The 22,905-nt window shown below is 39.6% G+C and overlaps 2 protein-coding genes across 5 annotated transcripts in view; one reads left to right on the top strand and one right to left on the bottom strand.

The window, feature by feature from the left end:
* The window catches only part of LOC133620854 (cyclic AMP-responsive element-binding protein 5-like), a 40,067-nt gene extending 22,080 nt beyond the window's left edge, over window positions 1-17,987 (bottom strand). Inside the window, exons 1-6 of one of the 4 annotated variants that reach the window (XM_061982463.2) lie at window positions 17,906-17,987; window positions 17,558-17,778; window positions 4,092-4,158; window positions 3,828-3,918; window positions 1,928-2,037; window positions 1-205 (exon numbers count right to left, since the gene is read on the bottom strand). The exon at window positions 1-205 is cut by the window's left edge and continues 16 nt beyond it. In XM_061982463.2, coding sequence (XP_061838447.1) covers window positions 1-205; window positions 1,928-2,037; window positions 3,828-3,918; window positions 4,092-4,158; window positions 17,558-17,583 — 499 coding nt within the window. In that variant the 5' untranslated portion in view covers window positions 17,584-17,778; window positions 17,906-17,987. Of the gene's footprint in view, window positions 206-1,927; window positions 2,038-3,827; window positions 3,956-4,091; window positions 4,159-17,557 lie in introns of all 4 variants that reach the window. The other 3 variants (XM_061982462.2, XM_061982465.2, XM_061982464.2) reach the window with 3 other exon arrangements.
* The window catches only part of LOC133620856 (juxtaposed with another zinc finger protein 1), a 115,231-nt gene that overhangs the window by 52,027 nt on the left and 40,299 nt on the right, over window positions 1-22,905 (top strand). The window lies entirely within an intron of this gene.

Below are 22,905 nucleotides of genomic sequence, written 5' to 3'. Positions count from 1 at the left end.
TGGAAGGGGCCTGGGTGCAGACTGACCCCAACTGCAAGGAGGACACTGCTTGCTGGGCAGCCAGGCTGCAGCTTGGGCCCATCAGGGGGCCATGGGGCTGTGGGTGCTGCAGGGCGTGATGATGTGGCGGTGGTGGCGGCTGGTGATGGAGCTGCGGTTTGAGCTGGTGCTGATTCATACAAGAAGACCCATTGTGGGACACCGTCTGCAGGAGCAAGAAAACAAGTGGAAGTGTGTCGACTTGTCATTAGACAGCAGATGCAGCACACAGTAGGAATAGTAGTTGAGGTGTGTGGGAGTGGCCTAGTTGTTAAAGGGAACACAACTTTTTAATTGCTTGGACACACACTTCCAGTGTCTGGAGAGCCCAACCACCAAGTCTGCAATTACACAACCCAGTCCTTTTTGTTTTGCTCAGAAAGTGTGTCTTTAAGCAAGCCTAACAATCTGGCTTAAACCACCCTCAACATCCCAGGCAGAGATCTGCCTGTGTCTGCCATATTGACTGATATCATCACTTGAATATCAAAGAGGATTCATCTTATATACCATAGCTTATTCTTCCTGCCAGGGTTCCAGATCGTCGGTCGCTTTAGAGGACTGTTTCAAGGTTGACGTCTGCAACGTCTTGACTTGAGCCTCAAGACAACTGAAGTCTTGAGGGCTGGTTTCTGGGAGAAACTTTGATTTCAGCGTGCAACGTTTTACTAAACACCGCTTCTCTCGTCCCTCACCCTGATCGCTTCACATCCATCCACATCCGAATCGCGATTCTCGTTATGATTGTAATCTGATTCATAATTTTCAGGAATCAGTTTTTAAAAAAACGTTGTCCACGCTTACTCTCAGTGTATATACAGTCGTGGTCAAAAGTTTAAATACACTTGTAAAGGACATAATGTCATGGTTGTCTTGAGTTTCCAATAATTTCTACAACTCTTATTTTTTTGTGATAGAGTGATTGGAGCACATACTTGTTGGTCACAAAAAAACATTCATGAAGTTTGGTTCTTTTATGAATTTATTATGGGTCTACTGAAAATGTGACCAAATCATCTGCTGGGTCAAAAGTATACATACAGCAATGTTAATATTTGCTTACATGTCCCTTGGCAAGTTTCACTGCAATAAGGCGCTTTTGGTAGCCATCCACAAGCTTCTGCTTGAAGTTTTGACCACTCCTCTTGACAAAATTGGTGCAGTTCAGCTAAATTTGTTGGTTTACTGACATGGACTTGTTTCTTCAGCATTGTCATTGGGAAGGCCATTCTAAAACTTTAATTCTAGCCTGATTTAGCTATTCCTTTACCACTTTTGACATGTGTTTGGGGTCATTGTCCTGTTAGAACACCCAACTGCACCCAAGACCCAACCTCCGGGCTGATGATTTTAGGTTGTCCTGAAATAATTTGGAGGTAATCATCCTTTTTCATTGTCCCATTTACTCTCTGTAAAGCACCAGTTCCATTGGCAGCAAAACAGGCCCAGAGCATAATACTACCACCACCATGATTGACGGTAGGAATGGTGTTCCTGGGATTAAAGGCCTCACCTTTTCTCCTCCAAACATATTGCTGGGTATTGTGGCCAAACAGCTCAATTTTTGTTTCATCTCACACCACATGGACAAAGATAAGACCTTCTGGAGGAAAGTTCTGTGGTCAGTCAAGAAGACTCGTAGGAACGCGTTTAACCCGTGGTAATGTTCCATAAAATGTGGGATGTTTTCTAAATTACATTCAGAAATCTGCAATTATTTCATTAGGTCTGAACAGGTTCAATCAGTCTAATGAATGCAAGTGCATGCTTGCGATGGGGGGAAACTTAAGAGTTGCGCTGGACAATGGGCTGACAACTTTAAAGTCGTTGGCTAGTGCTCTCGACTCTCAATCAGGGGACAAAGGTTTGAGCCAGAGTCAAGTGTTACCTGTTTGCTCCTCTCCTCTTCTTGCGCCTGCAGAAACTCCTCCTCAATCTCCTTGAACAGACCGACTTCGTCACAGTTCTGCAAAAACCGGGTGGGAGTCGGCGTCTGGTCTAGATGGGGAGGGGTTGTTTACATGCAAGAACACAAGGATTTGTCATCAAAGATTGTCCATGGGTTGCTTATTTGTTTGATAAATCAAATCTCCGAGTCTCGAATTCTCTTTTTTTATTACGGTAGATAGCATCAGTCTGCCTCTCTAAGCCGTCTAAACATGCAGGGGTCAAGGGTCAGCTGGCTCTTTGTTTTGAGGAGAGATTCTCTGCATGATTCTTGAAGGGCTATAGAAACATCATAAGGGGATTTTCACGATCTCTACAACAATCTTTCTTAACCATAGCGCCAGGGCCCATTGTTGGGCTGCCAGTTGTGGTCTGTATGGACCGCAACGTACTCAGCTGTAATACACTTTTCCACCACTTGTGGCAGTAATGACAATATCATCCATCCATCCATCCATCCATTTTCTACCGCTTGTCCCTTTCGGGGTTGCGGGGGGTGCTGGAGCCTATCTCAGCTGCATTCAAACAGAAGATATTTCATTTTACTTAAATTGTATTGACCGTTTAAGAAACTTGTATATTACTTTTTTTTAATTATTTTTTTATTTAAATGTGCAAATATTTCCTTTTACATTTATTTTATTAATGTAGTAATTTTGTTAAAGTCATAGAAGTTTCTTAAGCGCAAAATTATGATTAAAGTGGTGAAACAGTGTTTTCATTTCACTTGAATTGTATTGACAGTTTATTTAAGAAACTTGTGTTATATTTTCTATTTTATTCTTATTTAACTTACATGTACAAATATTTAATTTAAATTGATTTTATTAATGTAGTAATTTTCGAAGTTTCTTAAGCGCAAACATGATTTAAGTGGTAAAACTGTATTTTCATTACACTTAAATTTTACTGACTGTTTATTTAAGAAACTTGTGTTATATTTTCTATTTTATTTTTTATTTAATTTACATGTACAAATATTTAATTTAAATTGATTTTATTAATGTAGTAATTTTCAAAGTTTCTTAAGCGCAAACATGATTTAAGTGGTAAAACTGTATTTTCATTACACTTAAATTTTACTGACTGTTTATATAGGAAACTTGTAAAATATTTTTGTTTACTATTAATTTTGCTTGAATTTATTTATTTTAGCAGTCTGACGCTAGTCATAGTGCAAAAATGTTCATTTAATTGACATTTTAGCGAAGAAACATATATAATATATTATTATTTAATATTAATTTAGTTTGATTGTATTTATTTTAGCGCTGCTTAACTGTATGAAACATTTTTAAATCAGTTTTTGAGTCCTTTCTTTTGCAGTATATATGGATAGACTTTCTTTTTTTTTTTATTATCATCCCACAATGGGGAAATTATTTTTGTAATCAGCCTGACCTAAGCCTTGATGATATCTGTGATTAACACAAGGTTGTAAACTAAAAGTATGTTAGATATAAGATATAATTATCGAATATTCAGTTTTAATATTTGAGTGGTCCTCCGTCGTGGAAAAGTTGGGCCCCGAGTTCTAAAAGATGAAGAACACCTGCTCTACAGTATGTCCAGGCAGACAGTGGTTTCTATGGTTACAGAGCCATGACAACAAAGACAGGTTCTGATTTGTCATCTCAAAAGAACCTTAATCTCTTGTAGTGTTTTGAATGGAAAGTAGCCTTTTTAATGCTGGTGACTTCACTTCTATTCCTCTTATCTGGTGTTGGATAGCATGCACGCCACGATACGGGTACACTATCTGAAGAAGAAGACTGTTATCTGATTTTTACGGCGTTACACTGTTTACAAAGAATTCCCCATGCACTTTGTCGCGCCCTCACCGGTAAAAGTGTCCGTCTTGATGGCGGAGAACCTGAGGGTCATCTCATGTTTGTGTCTGTGCATGAGTAGGTGCTCCTCAAACTGGAAGCGCTGCAGCACAGCAACAGCATGACAAGGAAATCAACAGCTGTATGACACAAAACGGCAACTTTCTTTTTATGTGGCGTCTTTGACTGTACGTCACAAAATCAATCTTCATTTGGTCACCCGGCAAGAACAGGTCTGCCTGTTAGCGCATGATGCAGGTGTAAAAAGCAACTGACCTGAGAGCAGCCAGGGGCCCCGCACGCATAAGGCCGGTCCTGTTTGTCATTCATGTCATACGCAAGCCTACACAGAGCAAGCAAGAGAAAGAGAGAGAGAGAATGAGGGCAGTGTGTTTAGCAGCAGGATAATCACACTGTATGCGAGGAACTATCTTTACTCATCTTACAGTCGCTGTATTGTGATGTCAAGCAAGAGGCATTCACTCTTCTGTTTTTCAAGGGAGGAAGATCATACAACCTCAGCTACTTTTTTTAAAAACATTTGTTTATGTGGTTCTCAGCCACATAATTGACAGGAACAGTCAAACACATCAAATGCTGAGCCCCCCAACACGTAACAACAAAAACAACATAATAATAATTAAACTAAAACAAATTAGGGAAAAAAAACAAAAAAACAATCCCTGCAGATATCAACATAAACCTAGAGACAGCTGCATCCCTGAATGGCCCCAGAGAAAAACATCAACCAACAAGCATACAAAAGGCTCATAAACAACCCGCATTTCAATTGTTTCAATCGGGGTAAATTGGAGATCGGTCTTTCCGACATATTTACAACCTCAGCTACTTTTTAAAATAATTTCTTAACTGTGAGAAATGAGCTGTATTCAGAAGAGGGCTGGGGCGATAAAACGATATCAATATATATCGCGATAGACTAGGGCTGGGCGATATATCGCGGGTTTGTCTCTGTGCGATATAGAAAATGACTATATCGTGATATCGAGTACATACTTGCCAACCCTCCCGGATTTTCCGGGAGACTCCCGAAATTCAGCGCCTCTCCCGAAAACCTCCCGAAATTCAGGCGGACTCAGGTCCATAATAACAAATATTTTATTTGAGTATTAACCCACAATTTAAACAGCATACCTGCCCAATCACGTTATAACTGTAGAATGATGGAGGGCGAGTTCTTGGTTTCTTATGTGGGTTTATTGTTAGGCAGTTTCATTAACGTCCTCCCAGCGAGGTAACAACACACAACAACAGCAGTCACGTTTTTCGTCTACCGTAAAGCAGTTCGTCTGCCGTAAACAGCAATGTTGTGACACTCTTAAACAGGACAATACTGCCATCTAGTGCATTTGATGAAAGCACTTTTGTGCGTGCCACACAGCAATGCATCATCAGAGAGGGTGTTCAGCATGGTTCGAAAAATAGTGACAGAGAATAGAACAAGGATGGACAATTCAACCCTTAACTCAACAATGAGTAGATGAGTGTTATGTGTGTGTATATGTGTAAATAAATGAACACTGAAATTCAAGTATTTATTTTTTATATATATATATATATATATATATATATATATATATATATATATATATATATATATGTATATATATATACCGTATTTTCCGCACTATAAGGCGCACCTAAAAACCACAAATGTTCTCAAAAGCTGACAGTGCGCCTTATAACCCGGTGCGCTTTATTACGATTCATTTTCATAAAGTTTCGATCTCGCAACTTCGGTAAACAGCCGCCATCTTTTTTCCCGGTAGAACAGGAAGCGCTTCTTCTTCTACGCAAGCAACCGCCAAGGAAAGCACCCGCCCCCATAGAACAGGAAGCGCTTCTTCTTCTACCCGCCCCCGGAAGAAGAAGAAAAAACGCGCGGATATCACCGTACGTTTCATTTCCTGTTTACATCTGTAAAGACCACAAAATGGCTCCTACTAAGCGATCCGGTTCATAAAAAGACGCAATCTCTCCATCCGCACACGGATTACTACCGTATTTCACAGCAACTGATATTCCTGTGAACCGCACTGTGGAACGGGAGCACGTACGGTGAATATTCGCACCACAGGGAATGAGAAGTCATCCTTCACTGTGGTTCTAGCTTGCCATGCTAACTTCCACCCATGGTGATATTCAAAAGGAAGACCTTGCCAAAAGAGACCTTTCCAGCCGGCGTCATCATAAAAGCTAACTCGAAGGGATGGATGGATGAAGAAAAGATGAGCGAGTGGTTAAGGGAAGTTTACGCGAAGAGGCCGGGTGGCTTTTTTCACACAGCTCCGAAGGCGAACACACCTTCACTAAGACGGGCAGACAGCTCCGGACGACATACGCCAACATTTGCCAGTGGATCGTAAATGCCTGGGCAGATATTTCAGTCACAACTGTGGTCCGAGCTTTCCGGAAGGCAGGATTCACAGAACAACAGCGACACTGACTCCCGATGACTTCGACGAGACGGAACCGGCCATTTTGGATACCACGCTTGCGCAACTTTTCAATTCGGACACCGAAGACGAAGAATTCGAAGGATTTACGAATGAAGAATAACTTCAGAAGGTGAGCGCTATGTTTATTTTGTGTGTTGTGACATTAACGTTCGAGCAACATTATGTTACTATTGCTCTACACCATTTTGAATTTTACTATGTTTGTGATTGCACATTTGCGTACATTTTGGGACAGAGTTGTTAGAACGCTGGTTTTCAATATATTATTAAAGTTTGACTGAACTATCTGACTGTTTTTTTGACATTCACTTTAGCGCAGCGTTTTTTTGACATTCACTTTAGCGCAGCGTAGGCGCGGCTTATAGTCCGGGGCGGCTTATTGGTGGACAAAATTATGAAATATGTAATTCATAGAAGGTGCGGCTAATAATCCGGTGCGCCTTATAGTGCGGAAAATACGGTGTATATATATATATATATATATATATAGCTAGAATTCACTGAACGTCAAGTATTTCTTATATATATATATATATATATATATATATATATGAAATACTTGACTTGGTGAATTCTAGCTGTAAATATACTCCTCCCATTTTAGCCACGCCCCCAACCACGCCCCTGTCCCAACCCGACCACGCCCCCCCTGGCCCCCTCTCCCCACCTCCCGAAATCGGAGGTCTCAAGGTTGGCAAGTATGATCGAGTATACGTTCTCACGCAGTTGCTTTTAGCTGCGGGCATTAAACTACATGCTCTACTCGCTCTTTCCTGTGTCTCCTCACAGACAGCAAGCGCAGCTTCTACATACGTCACATACTGTCACGTCATAAGTCACATACGTATACGCCCTCGCGGAGCAGAGAAGTAGCAGCATGGCTAACGTTAGCTGTGATGCTAGCGGTAATACGAGCGAAAGAAGGTGTGAATCTGGTATGAAGGAAGAATTAATTCCCCCAAAAAACAGCAGGCGGTCCATCGTCTGGCGGTGGTTTGGCTTCAAGTGGGAATATGTCGAACAGACAACCGTAATTTGTCAAGTGTGGAGCAAAAGCGTTGCTATAAAAAGTAGCATTACTGCTAATATGTAGCATCATTTGAAAAGTCCCCTGCTAGTGAATGAAGAGTGCTCACTCCAATCCAATCCACTTTATTTATATAGCACATTTAAACAACAAAAATGTTTCCAAAGTGCTGCACAACAATATTAAAAACAATATTTACGTACTCCGCACGTCAACATCTCCGTTCAGTGCCACACGCCCACACCATCAAAATGCTGAGGCAAACATTTCCAGATCAACACCGTATGAAAAAAATAGTGATTGTTTTAGTTGTGATTTCCTTCTCTGCATGAAAGTTTAAAAGTAGCATATATTAATGCAGTATGAAGAAGAATGTTTTAATGTAGACACATAGAATCATCATACTGCTGTGATTATATGCATCAAGTGTTCATTCAAGGCTAAGGCAAAATATTGAGATATATATCGTGTATCGCGATATGGCCTTAAAATATTGCGATATTAAAAAAAGGCCATATCGCCCAGTCCTACGATAGACACATAATTGATGTCAATATAAAATAATTTTTTTAATAGAATATATGTATTTTTTTAGGTGCACTGCAAAAACTGAAATCTAAGTAAGATACATATCTCAAGTAAGGGTGATATTTGCTTATTTTAATTCTTCTCACTAAGCACATTTTATGTTAGAGTGTTTTACTTGTTTTAAGGGTTTTGGTCGTAAATGATCTCAGTAAGATATTACAGCTTGTTGCTGAGATTGTATGACCTATATTGAGTAAAACATGCTTGAAACTAGAATATCAACTGATGCAAAGCTGTGTCATCAACACTCACAAGTATAAAACTACTTTTTTAAAGTAATCATTTCTTACTTCAAGCATGAAAAAATAAATCATGATGCCGAGCGCATATCATTATGTCAAGATAATGGCACTAGCATTTACTTAATTTAAGAATGTTTTTCAACATATTGAGCAAAAATGCACTTTTTATTAGTGAGAATATACTTATTTTAAGGTATTTTTGGGTTCATTGAGTTTAGCTAATTTTACTTGTTTTGGAAAGTCTTGACAAGCCGAATTTTCTTGTTCTATTGGCAGATAATTTTGCTTAGTTCAAATAAAATACCCCTCATTTTTGTATTTTTGTTCTTGTTTTTCAACACTGACTTTTTGCAGTGTGGGGGTTAGGGGGGGAATCAGAACAGAACAGCAAGTGTCACTGAGCAATGGAAGGGGCACGCGAACAGCCAATCGCGTAACAGTATCAACTACCAAGTTTGTTTGCGCAGTCTTTCTGTCTCGCTGTGGATTCTCTGCACGGAGTGTCTCAAATCTGCATCTACCTTCAGATATACCGCAATTGTTTTATTACCTTAGCCGTGCTCATCCTCCCTGGCAACCAGACATCTTCTCCACTGATAAATAGCACCCCTAGTAAGTTGGACCTGAGTTTACTGTATTTATTGGCAGGCTTAATAAATAAGTCATAAAAAGTATAAATAATTATCGATCAATATAAAAAAAAAACTACATCTTGATATAGTTTTCAGCCCTAATTCCAAACATGGTGGCGAATGCTTTGGCCAGAGAAGCAAACGATCCCTTTCGGTGCAAGAATAGCACGTTTATGGATGGTCTCATTCATCCAGGTCATGGTAGTCTTAGGGCGTTCAATCGATCGCAACTGGACTGTTCAGTTTGTCTTAGACCTGTTCACACTGCTAGTCAATTCTGTTTTTTTTGCCCAAACCTGTATTGGGTTTTTTCATGTCAATGTGAACCGTGCAATTCCAAATTTTTCAAATCCAACCCAGGCCCCTTTCGTTTGTGGATATAAATTGGATATTGCAGTCTGAACGCTCAGGTCGCGTTCATCCGACCAATAACGATAAACGTCATAATTATTCGCCAAAATAGTCGGTTACCAAATAAATATTTGACAACAGAGCAGAAAAAGCTGAAAATAAAATGTTTTAGGAACCGTTCATGAAGATAGTTAGTCCAACTAGGACCATATCTGACCACTCTTAGCCTATGAGCTAGTCTAAACTAAGAACTAAGACTAAATCTGCTCATGATTGGTTAAATCTAGTCCGAGTTTTAGTCGGAAAATATCTGACCAATCTAATTATATGAGCTAGTTGGACTAGCTCGGACTCATACTTGCCAACCCTCCCGGATTTTCCGGGAGACTCCCGAAATTCAGCGCTTCTCCCGAAAACCTCCCGGGACAAATTTTCTCCCGAAAATCTCCCGAAATTCAGGCGGACCTGAGTGACGTGTCGACAGCCTGTTTTCACGTCCGCTTTCCCACAATATAAACAGCGCGCCTGCCCAATGACGTTATAACTGGAGAATGATCGAGGGCGAGTTCTTGGTTTCTTATGTGGGTTTATTGTTAGGCAGTTTCATTAACGTCCTCCCAGCGCGGCAACAACACACAACAGCAGTCACGTTTTTGTCTACCGTAAAGCAGTTCGTCTGCCTTGTGACACTCTTAAACAGGACAATACTGCCATCTACTGTACATGCATATGTGACATTAACATCTAGGGCTTTTAGAGAGTGCAGTGCACAACTGCGCACACAACAAGGAGATGAAGCAGAATGCATCATCAGAGAGGGTGTTCAGCATGGTTAGAAAAATAGTGACAGAGAATAGAACAAGGATGGACAATTCAACCCTTAACTCAACAATGAGTAGATGAGTGTTATGTGTGTGTGTATATGTGTAAATAAATGAACACTGAAATCAAGTATTTCTCTTATTTATATATATATATATATATATATATATATATATATATATGAAATACTTGACTTGGTGAATTCTAGCTGTAAATATACTCCTCCCCTCTTAACCACGCCCCGACCACGCCACCACCTCTCAAAATCGGAGGTCTCAAGGTTGGCAAGTATGCTCGGACTAAATCTGACCAATCTAAGTTTCCTCATACTCATATACTTAGATTGGTCAGACCTCGTCCTAGTTTCAGTCGGATTAGCTCTGACTAATTTAAACCTATGAGCAAGTTCTGATGGGACAAGTTTTTATGCTTTGATCGGTCAGATCTCATCCTAGTTTTCGTCGGACTGAATCTGACCAATCTAAGTCTGTGAGCTGATGAAGCCTGCCCAGATGAGAGGCGAAACGTCTTCTATGAAAAATCCAACAGTCAAGTTGCAATGAATTGAATGCCCTGAGTATATACTGTACGTAGCACATGTAGCTAATCAGTTTATCAAACTGAATTAAAGAATACAACTGTCCAACCATGTAATGGGATGGAAAAGACGCACGCTTGCCATGCCTGGCATCAAAATCCATTCATCACAGGATATAAATAACACAACTAGAACACTTGCAGGATGCTAACGCAGGCTGGACCCCACCAGCTCGCCCATGGAGTTATTAAGGCCGGTGATATGATTGTGACTTATGAGGTGTCAAAGCTGCTGGCTTTTCATTTTCCACTCTATAGGCGCCCCCCTGTGACCTCCTGGCCTCAGTCGCAGCTTCGCAGTCCATGCCTCCAATTTTCAGTTCAGTACTGTGCACAACTGTTGCTGTTTTTGGCTCCTTTGGACGGTCCCTAATAGGGCGGAGCTAGACCTATTGCAGTCTTTCTCATGATGAATGCTCGGTCGTGCAGACTTGTTGATAGAAGCAAGGCAGGGTGCGCTGCTTGGCTACAACCAGCAGAGGCGCTGCAGATTCTGTCTTAACTAGGATAGACTTTAATTGTTAGCGAGAGGGAGTTGAGTAACATCCATGCCTGCTTGAAAAACCTTGGTATGGAAACAGGAGTTCAGAACATTCAGCGAGAGTTATAAAGTAAAATTATCATTTGGAACCCCCCCAAACTCCCCACCCAAAAGTTGATTTTTCACGGTTGTGAAATGTTAGTATTGTAGTGCTATAATGTCACACTATCCACAGTATTTTCCAGACTACAGAGCGCACCGTATGTAGTACCCACTAACTTTTAGAAGAAGAAAATATTTTTCTATATAAGTTGCATGTATAAATGTTGTGAAATGAGTTATTTACACGGAAATATTTAGTAAATATTTATTTACATACCTTAATTGTTTCCAAACGGTGTCTGTAAGACGACAGTAAAACGGATGATCAAACAAAACAGAAGTCATCGTCATGGACCCAATAGCTGCGAAAGCTATCTCTTTAATTAACTAAACAGACTCAATAACTCCACGGTGACATATTAGTGAATTTACAAAACTGAAACAATACAAAAATAATGCCATTGTAAGTTAATACTTACACAGACACTCGCAAACGTTTTAGCATATTCGCTGATGTTAGCTTGATTACATTACGATAGCACGTACAAATATACATGAAAACACTCCTACAGACATCACACATGGGACGGTTTGGTACGTAAGAATTGTTTTAGTTATATTATAAAACTTACAAACGTTGCTTGGAGTGATGAATGAAGAATCAATACAAATAGAAAGGCTATGGACGACTAGAAGACCGAACGGCACTTGTACTTCCGGTTGAAAGCACGAGTCTAAACAGAAGGGCACTGCAGCACCTGCAGTGAACGAACTCGTTCAAAAGACAGCACCATAGCACAAACAATAACACAGTAGTATTTGCTTGTTTTTTTTACTTTTAGCATTATGGCCGTCAGCGAAGAACAATCCATAAATTAGCCACACCGTTTTATAAGCCGAAGGGTTCAAAGCGCAGGAAAAAAGTAGCGGCTTATAGTCCAGAGTGTACGGTAGTCAATGTAGCTGTTAGCAGCCTACTCACACATCCCAAGGTGGATTAACAAGCCGGATCAGGATTTGACAGTGGAAACACTGCTCTAGAGCCAAGGGTTTCAAAGTGTGAAGTGGACCTTCCCACCCAGGTGCAGCAGCTTGAGGAAAATAACGAAAAGTTAAAGGGATGGTAGGGGTCTCAAGCTCAATTTGGACTAAGTATTCCCTTTAGAATCAGGTTTTACTCTTGTGACTCAATTAAACTACTTCTACCAGTAGATATAATGAAGTTGTGTAATTAAGTCGTCATAAATGTAAAATTGAAGGTAAAATGTAATATTTTGACACTGTCTAGTTCTCCAAGAGATGGTCCCAGACACTTCAGCTTGCTTATAGCAAGTTGCTTTTCCTGTTTGTTGTGCTGTTGTTTTTGTGTTTGCACAGTTCTTGTGCAGTGTAGAAAAGATCTATCGATCTAGCCAGAATTTTACCAATTTTTTTAAACACAGAATTGCTGTAAATTGAAACACGGTGCCACTGTTTTTTTTACCGTTAAATCCATGAATGGTAGGGCTCTGAATCTTTGGCCACCACACGATTCAATTCTTGGGGGTAACGATTCGATTCAGAATCGATAATTCTTAACAACATTGGGTGCCAGTTTTATGATGAACTACATTCCTCCATAAAATAGCCAAACGGCTCTGATATTATATTATATGTCTATATTACTTGAAAGAAAACTGGTTTGGTTTAATAAAATTCTACCCAAACATTTAATAAAGTCAAATAAGGCAACAAGAGAAGTATCCCACACTTGTCTTTTCTAAAGTAAATCTGAACAGCAGATATAGATCATCTACATCAACAATATGATTTGTCTGAGTGGCTGGACAGGACAGATTTTTGTTTTTTTTAAATTTATTTTTGATTATTTGGAATCGATTAAGAATAGTTACAAAAAAGAATCGCGATGCATGCAAAAATATATATTTTTTGACAACCTTAGTACAAACCCTGTTTCCATATGAGTTGGGAAATTGTGTTAGATGTAAATATAAACGGAATACAATGATTTGCAAATCCTTTTCAACCCATATTCAATTGAATGCACTACAAAGACAAGATATTTGATGTTCAAACTCATAAACTTTATTTTTTTTTGCAAATAATAATTAACTTAGAATTTCATGGCTGCAACACGTGGCAAAGTAGTTGAGAAAGGGCATTTTCACCACTGTGTTACATCACCTTTTCTTTTAACAATACTCAATAAACGATTGGGAACTGAGGAAACTAATTGTTGAAGCTTTGAAAGTGGAATTCTTTCTCATTCTTGTTTTATGTAGAGCTTCAGTCGTTCAACAGTCAGGGGCCTCTGCTGTCGTATTTTACGCTTCATAATGCGCCACACATTTTCGATGGGAGACAGGTCTGGACTGCAGGCGGGGCCAGGAAAGTACCCGCACTCTTTTTTTACGAAGCCACGCTGTTGTAACACGTGCTGAATGTGGCTTGGCACTGTCTTGCTGAAATAAGCAGGGGCGTCCATGAAAAAGACAGCGCTTAGATGGCAGCATATGTTGTTCCAAAACCTGTTTGTACCTTTCAGCATTAATGGTGCCTTCACAGATGTGTAAGTTACCCATGCCTTGGGCACTAATGCACCCCCATACCATCACAGATGCTGGCTTTTGAACTTTGCGTCGATAACAGTCTGGATGGTTCGCTTCCCCTTTGGTCCGGATGACACGATGTCGAATATTTCCAAAAACAATTTGAAATGTGGACTCGTCAGACCACAGAACACTTTTCCACTTTGCATGAGTCCATCTTGGATGATCTCGGGCCCAGAGAAGCCGGCTGCGTTTCTGGATGTTGTTGATAAATGGCTTTCGCTTTGCATAGTAGAGCTTTAACTTGCACTTACAGATGTAGCGACCAACTGTATTTAGTGACAGTGGTTTTCTGAAGTGTTCCTGAGCCCATGTGGTGATATCCTTTAGAGATTGATGTCGGTTTTTGATACAGTGCCGTCTGAGGGATCGAAGGTCACGGTCATTCAATGTTGGTTTCCGGTCATGCCGCTTACGTGGAGTGATTTCTCCAGATTCTCTGAACCTTTTGATGATATTATGGACCGTAGATGTTGAAATCCCTAAATTTCTTGCAATTGCCCTTTGAGAAACGTTGTTCTTAAACTGTTTGACTATTTGCTCACGCAGTTGTGGACAAAGGGGTGTACCTCGCCCCATCCTTTCTTGTGAAAGACTGAGCATTTTTTGGGAAGCTGTTTTTATACCCAATCATGGCACCCACCTGTTCCCAATTAGCCTGCACACCTGTGGGATGTTCCAAATAAGTGTTTGATGAGCATTCCTCAACTTTATCAGTATTTGTCGCCACCTTTCCCAACTTCTTTGTTACGTGTTGCTGGCATCAAATTCTAAAGTTAATGATTATTTGCAAAAAAAAAAAAGTTTATCAGTTTGAACATCAAATATGTTATCTTTGTAGCATATTCAACTGAATATGGGTTGGAAATGATTTGCAAATCATTGTATTCCATTTATATTTACATCTAACACAATTTCCCAACTCATATGGAAACGGGGTTTGTACATTGAGAGAGCAGGGCGGTATTCTCATTGTCTGATGGGAGGTTCACTGTGTCACACTTTGAACAATCCTGCTCCAGAGAAGCCATCTTTATGGTCAATACGTATCACTTTTTAAAAATATATATATTTTTATGTGAAAGAGATGATGCCCAAGGCGGGTCATGGATGCATGCGTGATGTGCGAAGGCCACGGGTGATGTTATTCCCATGGAGGTGCCGGGGGGGGAATTGTCACTTGGTAGAACGACATAAAGCTGATTGAAGGAGGCGGCACGTGGCAGATAGAGAAAGAAAATGTCACAATGAATGGAAGAGAAAAGGAATGAGGGCAGGAGGTGGCAGAGTGCAGGGCGGGTTGCACCGGCGGCGTATAGTCCTGACAGGTTTGAACCTGCTTCAGCCCCCATTTTCCAACCATTGACGAGTCGAGGTGACTTCATACAGGAGGTGTGTGTGTGTGCGTCAGGTAGTTGGACCGAACATTTACAATTAGTTCACAGCATTTTTTCACAGTAAATACTGTAACATTCCAACAAATGACTGTAAAAATGACAATAACCCCTACAGTTCACATCTATGTCACAATAAATTACTGTAAACATTGCTGTGAAAATAATGCAATTATTAGCCAAGAATTTGTTGTAAATTTACAATAATTGTTTTTTACAGTGTAGATGATGGATACAGGACTGTAAAAAAAATTACCAGGATTTCACAGCATTTTACGGTAATGAAAATGTACCGTAACATTATACATATATGTACTGTATATCAGTGGTCCCCAACCTTTTTGTAGCTGCGGACCGGTCAGCTCTTGAAAATGTATTTATTTTTTTTGTCATAAAGAAATACAATCATGTGTGCTTACGGACTGTATCCCTGCAGACTGTATTGATCTTTATTGATATATAATGTATGTATTGTATTTTTTTATGTTGATTTAATAAAAATAAAAAAATAAATACAATTTTTTTTTCTTTTTTTTTTTTTTTTTTCTTGAGGCCCGGTACCAATCGGTCCACGGCCCGTGGCCCGGTGGTTGGCGACCACTGCTGTATATTATATAATAGTCCCCTTATATTTCACAGCAATTAACTGTTATTTCACAAGGCATTACTGTAAATGTTACTGTAAAAGTAATGCAATTATCAGCCAGCATTTGCTGTGAATTACCGTATTTTTCGGAGTATAAGTCGCTCCGGAGTATAAGTCACACCGGCCGAAAATGCATAATAAAGAAGGAAAAAAACATATATAAGTCGCACTGGAGTATAAGTCGCATTTTGGGGTGAAATTTATTTGATAAAACCCAACACCAAGAATAGACATTTGAAAGGCATTTTAAAATAAATAAAGAATAGTGAACAACAGGCTGAATAAGTGTACGTTATATGAGGCATAAATAACCAACTGAGAACGTGCCTGGTATGTCAACGTAACATATTATGGTAAATAACTATAACATATAGAACATGCTATACGTTTACCAAACAATCTGTCACTCCTAATCGCTAAATCCCATGAAATCTTATACGTCTAGCAGGGGCGTCACTAGCTTTTAAGGACAGGGGGGGCTTTGCCCCCAGGAGATGCACAGGATGCGAGCGAATGTTACGCACGAGCACAAAAGTTCACAAACGGCTAACAAAGACTTAGAAATTATTCATTGTTATTATTATTATTTTTTTTAAATGCACGGGACGAAATGAAATGCTCCCCGGGACGATGGCTTTTAGCCATTTTTTTTCTTTTTCTTTATATGTATTTATTCATTTTACATTTTATATTAAATGTCTTGGTTTTTCCTCCCTCTGAAAATCCTATGAAATGTTTAACAAGCCATCCTATAATAATAAAAACAGCTATTAATGTAATTAACAAATATATTTAATGATGTTTTCATTATTTTAACAATAAGCTAATGTATATTACTTTGTATAGATTCTACAAGAAACACAAAACTTAAAAAATAAATTATTTACAATTGCACACACAAGGTTTTGTGCAGCTTAACTCATTGTAAAGGAAGATAATGTGCTTCATACACTTGCAGGACCGCAAGCAAGGTCGCAGAGAAAATGCGGACTGGAATTTGAGTGATGTGGGCATTTTCTATATGAACAAGTGGAATGGATTGGATACCAACGCACTAAAGGGGCTCTCTATCTTACGCTACTAAGTGAGGGGAAACTGAGTGAATAATAACAGGTTATATGATTATTTATTTAAACTCATATTTGGGCCACTTTATAATGAATATGTCGGCATTTATTTGTAAAAAAACAAACAAAAAAAACCCCACCAAATTATTTAGGGGGGCTTAAGAATATTTTAGGGGGGCTTGAGCCCCCCTAAAATAGGCCTAAATACGCCAATGACGTCTAGTCTCTTACGTGAATGAGCTAAATAATATTATTTGATATTTTACGGTAATATGTTAATAATTTCACACATAAGTCGCTCCTGAGTATAAGTCGCACCCCTGGCTAAACTATGAAAAAAAAACTGCGATTTATAGTCCGAAAAATACGGTACTGTGATTTTTATTTTTTATTTTAACGCAGATAGATAGATATGACTCAGTGTACAGTTTGTGCCACTCTGGCCTCGTCCAGCAGCACTTGGAAAAGCAGCAGAGTCAGCACATTTCCAGCAGAACCTTCTGTCAGACTGATCGATGCAGGGTGACGTCACCTTTTTCAAATACATAAATCCAACAACCGTTTTGCACCAGATTCTCATTTGGAATAAACACGGCAGCTGTGCTTTTGTGTGTTTGTATAATATATTAATACAGAAGTGGGAGTAGGATGACAAAGAGGCATGCACAATAAGAATGGTTTACATAAAAATAATGCATACTAACTTCCTGTTGTTGCCGGATGTCAACATCGCGTTTGGAGTTCATTCAAATCAAAAATAGGCAGATGAATCAAATCCTCAAGTTTCTCCGGGGTGGAATCCGGTGTGTTTCCGCTCCATAAAGTTCCATAAAAGCCAAAAAAAAAAGAAGTAACGGCGAAGCGCGTCCGTGCTGTCATACACGCGCACGCCCCTCAAATAGACCACCGGCCGGCGGAGAGACTCCTGCGGGACAGCAGAGAAACTTTCAAAATGTCCCCCCCAACAAAGTGACAAAACAAGCGGACAAGTGCAAGGAAAGCGCGTATAAGTTGGCGAGTTTGCGAGTGAGAGCACGGAGCGCATAGCCTACCTTCAGACGGACAAGCGGCGCGGAGAACCACGTTGGACTGGCGCGAGATTACAATACGTTCTATTTACAGATGCATTACATCATCCCCCGTGACGTCATGCGGGATTCCTGAACTTCTAAATCATTGTACGGAGAGAGAGGAGGGCGGGTGGAGGGGGGGATGACGGAGGGGGGCGGGGCTTAGAGTCGCACCAGCTGGTTGGAGGGGAAGTGAAGACACCGGAGGTCGAACTGCACGCTCACGGAGGGGGGGAACGGGGAGACGGGGCACGGAACCGAACCCGCTTCGGGGAGTCTGCGGCGAGCGTGGCGGGACGTGGCGAAAGTTTGTCGGCGTCAAAATCCAACAGCTCCTCATGTCGTGTGGAAACAGTGATGAGGAAATGCAGTGTAGTGCAATGCAGTTGAAAAGTTTGAAAATGTTGTCCATCCATCCATTTTTTACAGCTTGTCCCTTTTGGGGTCCTCTGTGTGCTGAAGCCATTTATATATAAAAAGACGTCATGAATGTTAGTATGGAATTAATATAGCTGATAATGCTCAATAATAACCTTGCTTGAATCCGATTAAAGGCGCGGGGCTGTTTGTATGGAGGTAAATCTATTACCACATTTTGTTTTGACACCGAATGTATGCAACTGAAATTTTTTAAGTTTTGTTTTTATTACATACAATTTTGCTGACAATTTCATTGAAAAAATGTGTGTTTTAAAATAAAGTTAAAGTACCACTGATAGTCACACACACACTAGGTGTGGTGAAATTACTCTCTGCATTTGACCCATCCTCTTGTTCCACCCTCTGGGAGGTGAGGGGAGCAGTGAGCAGCAGCGGTGGCCGCGCTCGGGAATCATTCATAACAGCAATGATTTTAATTTTTTGTCATTTTTTAAGCAATCACAGTTAAACCATTTTTTTTTAAATCCACAAAAATTCTTGGGGATCCAAAATATCCCCTCATAAAAGTGTAAAAAATAAGAAATATATTATTTTATTGAAACTTTCAACACTTAAGTCTCCAAATCAACTTCATATCTATACGTCGATTATACGTTTTTATTATTTCTTCATGGTTTTTTTTTTGGTTTGGTTTATGCCTTTTATGTAAAATGAAAATGTGTTTGTATATGGCAAACACAGAAAATATGCAAGATTTTCCCCAAAAAAGCATTTCAAAGTAGAATTATTAACGGGACGTAATTGGAGCCTTGAATAGGTCAATCATTCATAGCAACATTGATTTTGATTCATTATTATTTTTTGAACAATGACAAGCTTTTTAGAAAAAAAATTGTTGTGTTATTAGAGTCAAAACCTCCAAATTAGGGAGATGGGAGGGTGGGGCGTGGTTTGGTGGTAGCGGGGGTGTATATTGTAGCGTCCCGGAAGAGTTAGTGCTGCAAGGGGTTCTGGGTATGTGTTCTGTTGTGTTAGGGTGCGGATGTTCCCCCGAAATGTGTTTGTCATTCTTGTTTGGTGTGGGTTCACAGTGTGGCGCATATTTGTAACAGTGTTAAAGTTGTTTATACGGCCACCCTCAGTGTGACCTGTATGGCTGTTGATCAAATATGACTTGCATTCACTTATGTGTGTGTAAAAGTCGCATATCTTGTGTGACTGGGCCGGCACGCTGTTTGTATGGAGGAAAAGCGGACGTGACGACAGGTTGTAGAGGACGCTAAAGGCAGTGGCTTTAAGGCACGCCCCCAATATTGTTATCCGGGTGGAAATCGGGAGAAATTCGGGAGAATGGTTGCCCCGGGAGATTTTTGGGAGTCTCCCGGGAAAATCGGGAGGGTTGGCAAGTATGCCTAAAGCTAATGTGCGTGCCGGTGTTGCGTACGTACGTAGTTGCGTCATTACGTTCCAGAAGCTGTAAGTGGGCGGGATATATTGTGTGTAATGCTTTGGAAAGTTAGCGCCCTCTAGGCATCTGTGTAAATGCTGCAAAGGGCCCCTTTTAAGAATGTCAAAGACCCCTTCGCAAAATACGAAATAGTTGCACGTGGTTAGCGGGAAAATGTATATAGACAAAATGTAAGAATAAATATGTCATTGGACAGAGTTATGTACACATTTCACCTTTGCATCTCATTGCCTATAACTGTAGTGCATTCAAGGACCCTCGGGTAAAGTTAGAGGCGTGATTAAATTAAGAATGTCTGAGACTACTGTTCATACAACAACCCTTAACAAAAAATACAAAATGTTTTTTCACCTGGATAGCGGCGATAAATATATAGCTGAAAATTAAACATATAATAATTCTACCTGTGGCAGCATAGGACAAAGTTATGTACAAGTTTCACTTTTGCATCTCATTGCCTGTAACTGTGGTGCATTCAAGGACCCTCAGGTAAAGTTAGAGGTGTAAGTGAATTACGAATGTTTGAGAACATACACAACATATTTATTCCAGAGGGTGTAGCAAGGAGGCACTGTTGCCTTCCAATTTAGCACAAGGAGTCTTCTACTCAACTAAGTAGTGAATGCTACAAGATCATTTTTGGATTTGCTAAGGGTCAATTTTGTTTCTTGGTGTTGTTTTAAGCTAGTGTAGTTTAGATATTAGCATGCCTGCTCCTGGCTTGCCCTCAGTGTGTATTAGTTTAGGCCCGGCCTCCAGTGATTATGATACTTAAGATACTAAGAAATGCAGGGGCGAGCGTCTCCACACTGTGTAGGAAGACAATGTTGTTCGTGATCATCATTAAAAGTCATGAATCTGCAATGGCGATCACGTACTACATAAGTATTTTTGATTTATTAATACCGTGTTATATATCATTTTGGCGACAATGTTGTTACATGCTTATATGGTATGCTTCTTACCACTTTGTTGCATTATGTTAATGTGAGATTTCCATCTCCTTTTGTCAGCTATTCAACCCCTAAACATGATTTTCAATGCTCCCTGTCAATGTCTCCATCACCTGTGTCCAACGTGTGGCCCGGGGGCCATTTGCAAGCTGCAGCTACATTTTTAACGACCCACGGCACGTTCTACAAATACTATTAAATACAAAAACATAAGAGCAGACAGTTGAAATGTATTGGAAACAAGTTGAATTTTTTACTATAATAACACAAAACTTTTTTTTCTAAAAGCTTGTCATTGTTCAAAAAATAATAATGAATCAACTTGTCCAAACGCAACACCAAGAAGGATTGACCTATTCAAGGCTCCAATTATGTCTCGTTAATAATTCTACTTTGAAATGCTTTTTTTGGAAAAATCTTGTATATTTTGCGTGTTTGCCATTTACAAAAACATTTTTATTTTACATAAAGGGCATAAACCAAACCAAAAAAACCCATGAAGAAATAATAAAAACGTATAATCGACGTATAGATATGAAGTTGATCTAGAGACTTAAGTGTTGAAAATTTAAATAAAATAATATATTACTTATTTTTTACACTTTTATGAGTGGGACCCTTTTGGATCCCCAACAATTTTTAGTGGATTTAAAAAATAAAAAAATGTTTAACTGTCATTGCTTTAAAAAATAACAATTAATTAAAATCATTGCTGTTATGAATCATTGACATATTTAAAGCTCCAATTACTTCACATCAAATATTCCAATTTGAACATTTTTGGGAGAAAATATTGCACATTTTGTATTTTTGCCGTAAAAAACAGTGTTTTGACAAAAAAAGGCAAAAAACATAAAAATACAAATATTTCGACAGATAGACCTGAAGTTGATCTGGAGATTTAAGCGTTGAATAAAAAAAAATGAAATAATATATGACTTATATTTTTAAAAATGTTTATGACTGAAGCCCTTTAGGGTGCTCGGGACTAAACTTGAGGGGAGCCCTTAAGGTTAAAACACACACACACACACACACACACACATATATATATATATATATATATATATATATTTATATATTGTGTGTTTGCCATATAAAAACACATTTTTATTTTACATAAATCAGAATCAGAATCCGAATCAAAAATATTTTATTAATCCCCGAGGGGAAATTAAAATTTTCAGCACAATCCCATTCAAGATCAGGTCTAAAGGACATAAACCAAACCAAAAAAAACCATGAAGAAATAATAAAAACCTATAATCGACGGATAGCTATGAAGTTGATCTAGAGACTTAAGTGTTGAAAATTTTAATAAAATAATATATTACTTATTTTTTACACTTTTATTTATTTATTTTTAAACTGTCATTGCTTAAAAAAATGACAATAAATGAAAATCATTGCTGTTATGAATCATTGACATATTTAAAGCTCCAATTACTTCACATCTAATATTCCACTTTGAACATTTTTGGGAGAAAATATTGCAAAAAAAAGGCAAAAAACATAAAAATACAAATATTTCGACAGATAGACCTGAAGTTGATCTGGAGATTTAAGCGTTGAATAAAAAAATTAAATAATATATGACTTTTTTTTCCTTTTTTTATTTTTATGACTGAAGTCCTTTAGGGTGCTCGGGACTAAACTTGAGGGGAGCCCTTAAGGTTTAAAAGCACACCATCCATCCATCCATCTTCTTCCGCTTATCCGAGGTCGGGTCGCGGGGGCAGCAGCCTAAGCAGGGAAGCCCAGACTTCCCTCTCCCCAGCCACTTCGTCCAGCTCTTCCTGTGGGACCCCGAGGCGTTCCCAGGCCAGCCGGTAGACATAGTCTTCCCAACGTGTCCTGGGTCTTCCCCGCGGCCTCCTACCGGTCGGACGTGCCCTAAACACCTCCCTAGGGAGGCGTTCGGGTGGCATCCTGACCAGATGTCCGAACCACCTCATCTGGCTCCTCTCGATGTGGAGGAGCAGCGGCTTTACTTTGAGCTCCTCCCGGATGACAGAGCTTCTCACCCTATCTCTAAGGGAGAGCCCCGCCACCCGGCGGAGGAAACTCATTTCGGCCGCTTGTACCCGTGATCTTGTCCTTTCGGTCATAACCCAAAGCTCATGACCATAGGTGAGGATGGGAACGTAGATCGACAGGTAAATTGAGAGCTTTGCCTTCCG

This window comes from Nerophis lumbriciformis, linkage group LG21 (assembly GCF_033978685.3).
Source record: "Nerophis lumbriciformis linkage group LG21, RoL_Nlum_v2.1, whole genome shotgun sequence".
NCBI classification, from domain to species: domain Eukaryota; kingdom Metazoa; phylum Chordata; class Actinopteri; order Syngnathiformes; family Syngnathidae; genus Nerophis; species Nerophis lumbriciformis.
This window is presented reverse-complemented; position numbering and strand designations above follow the sequence as displayed.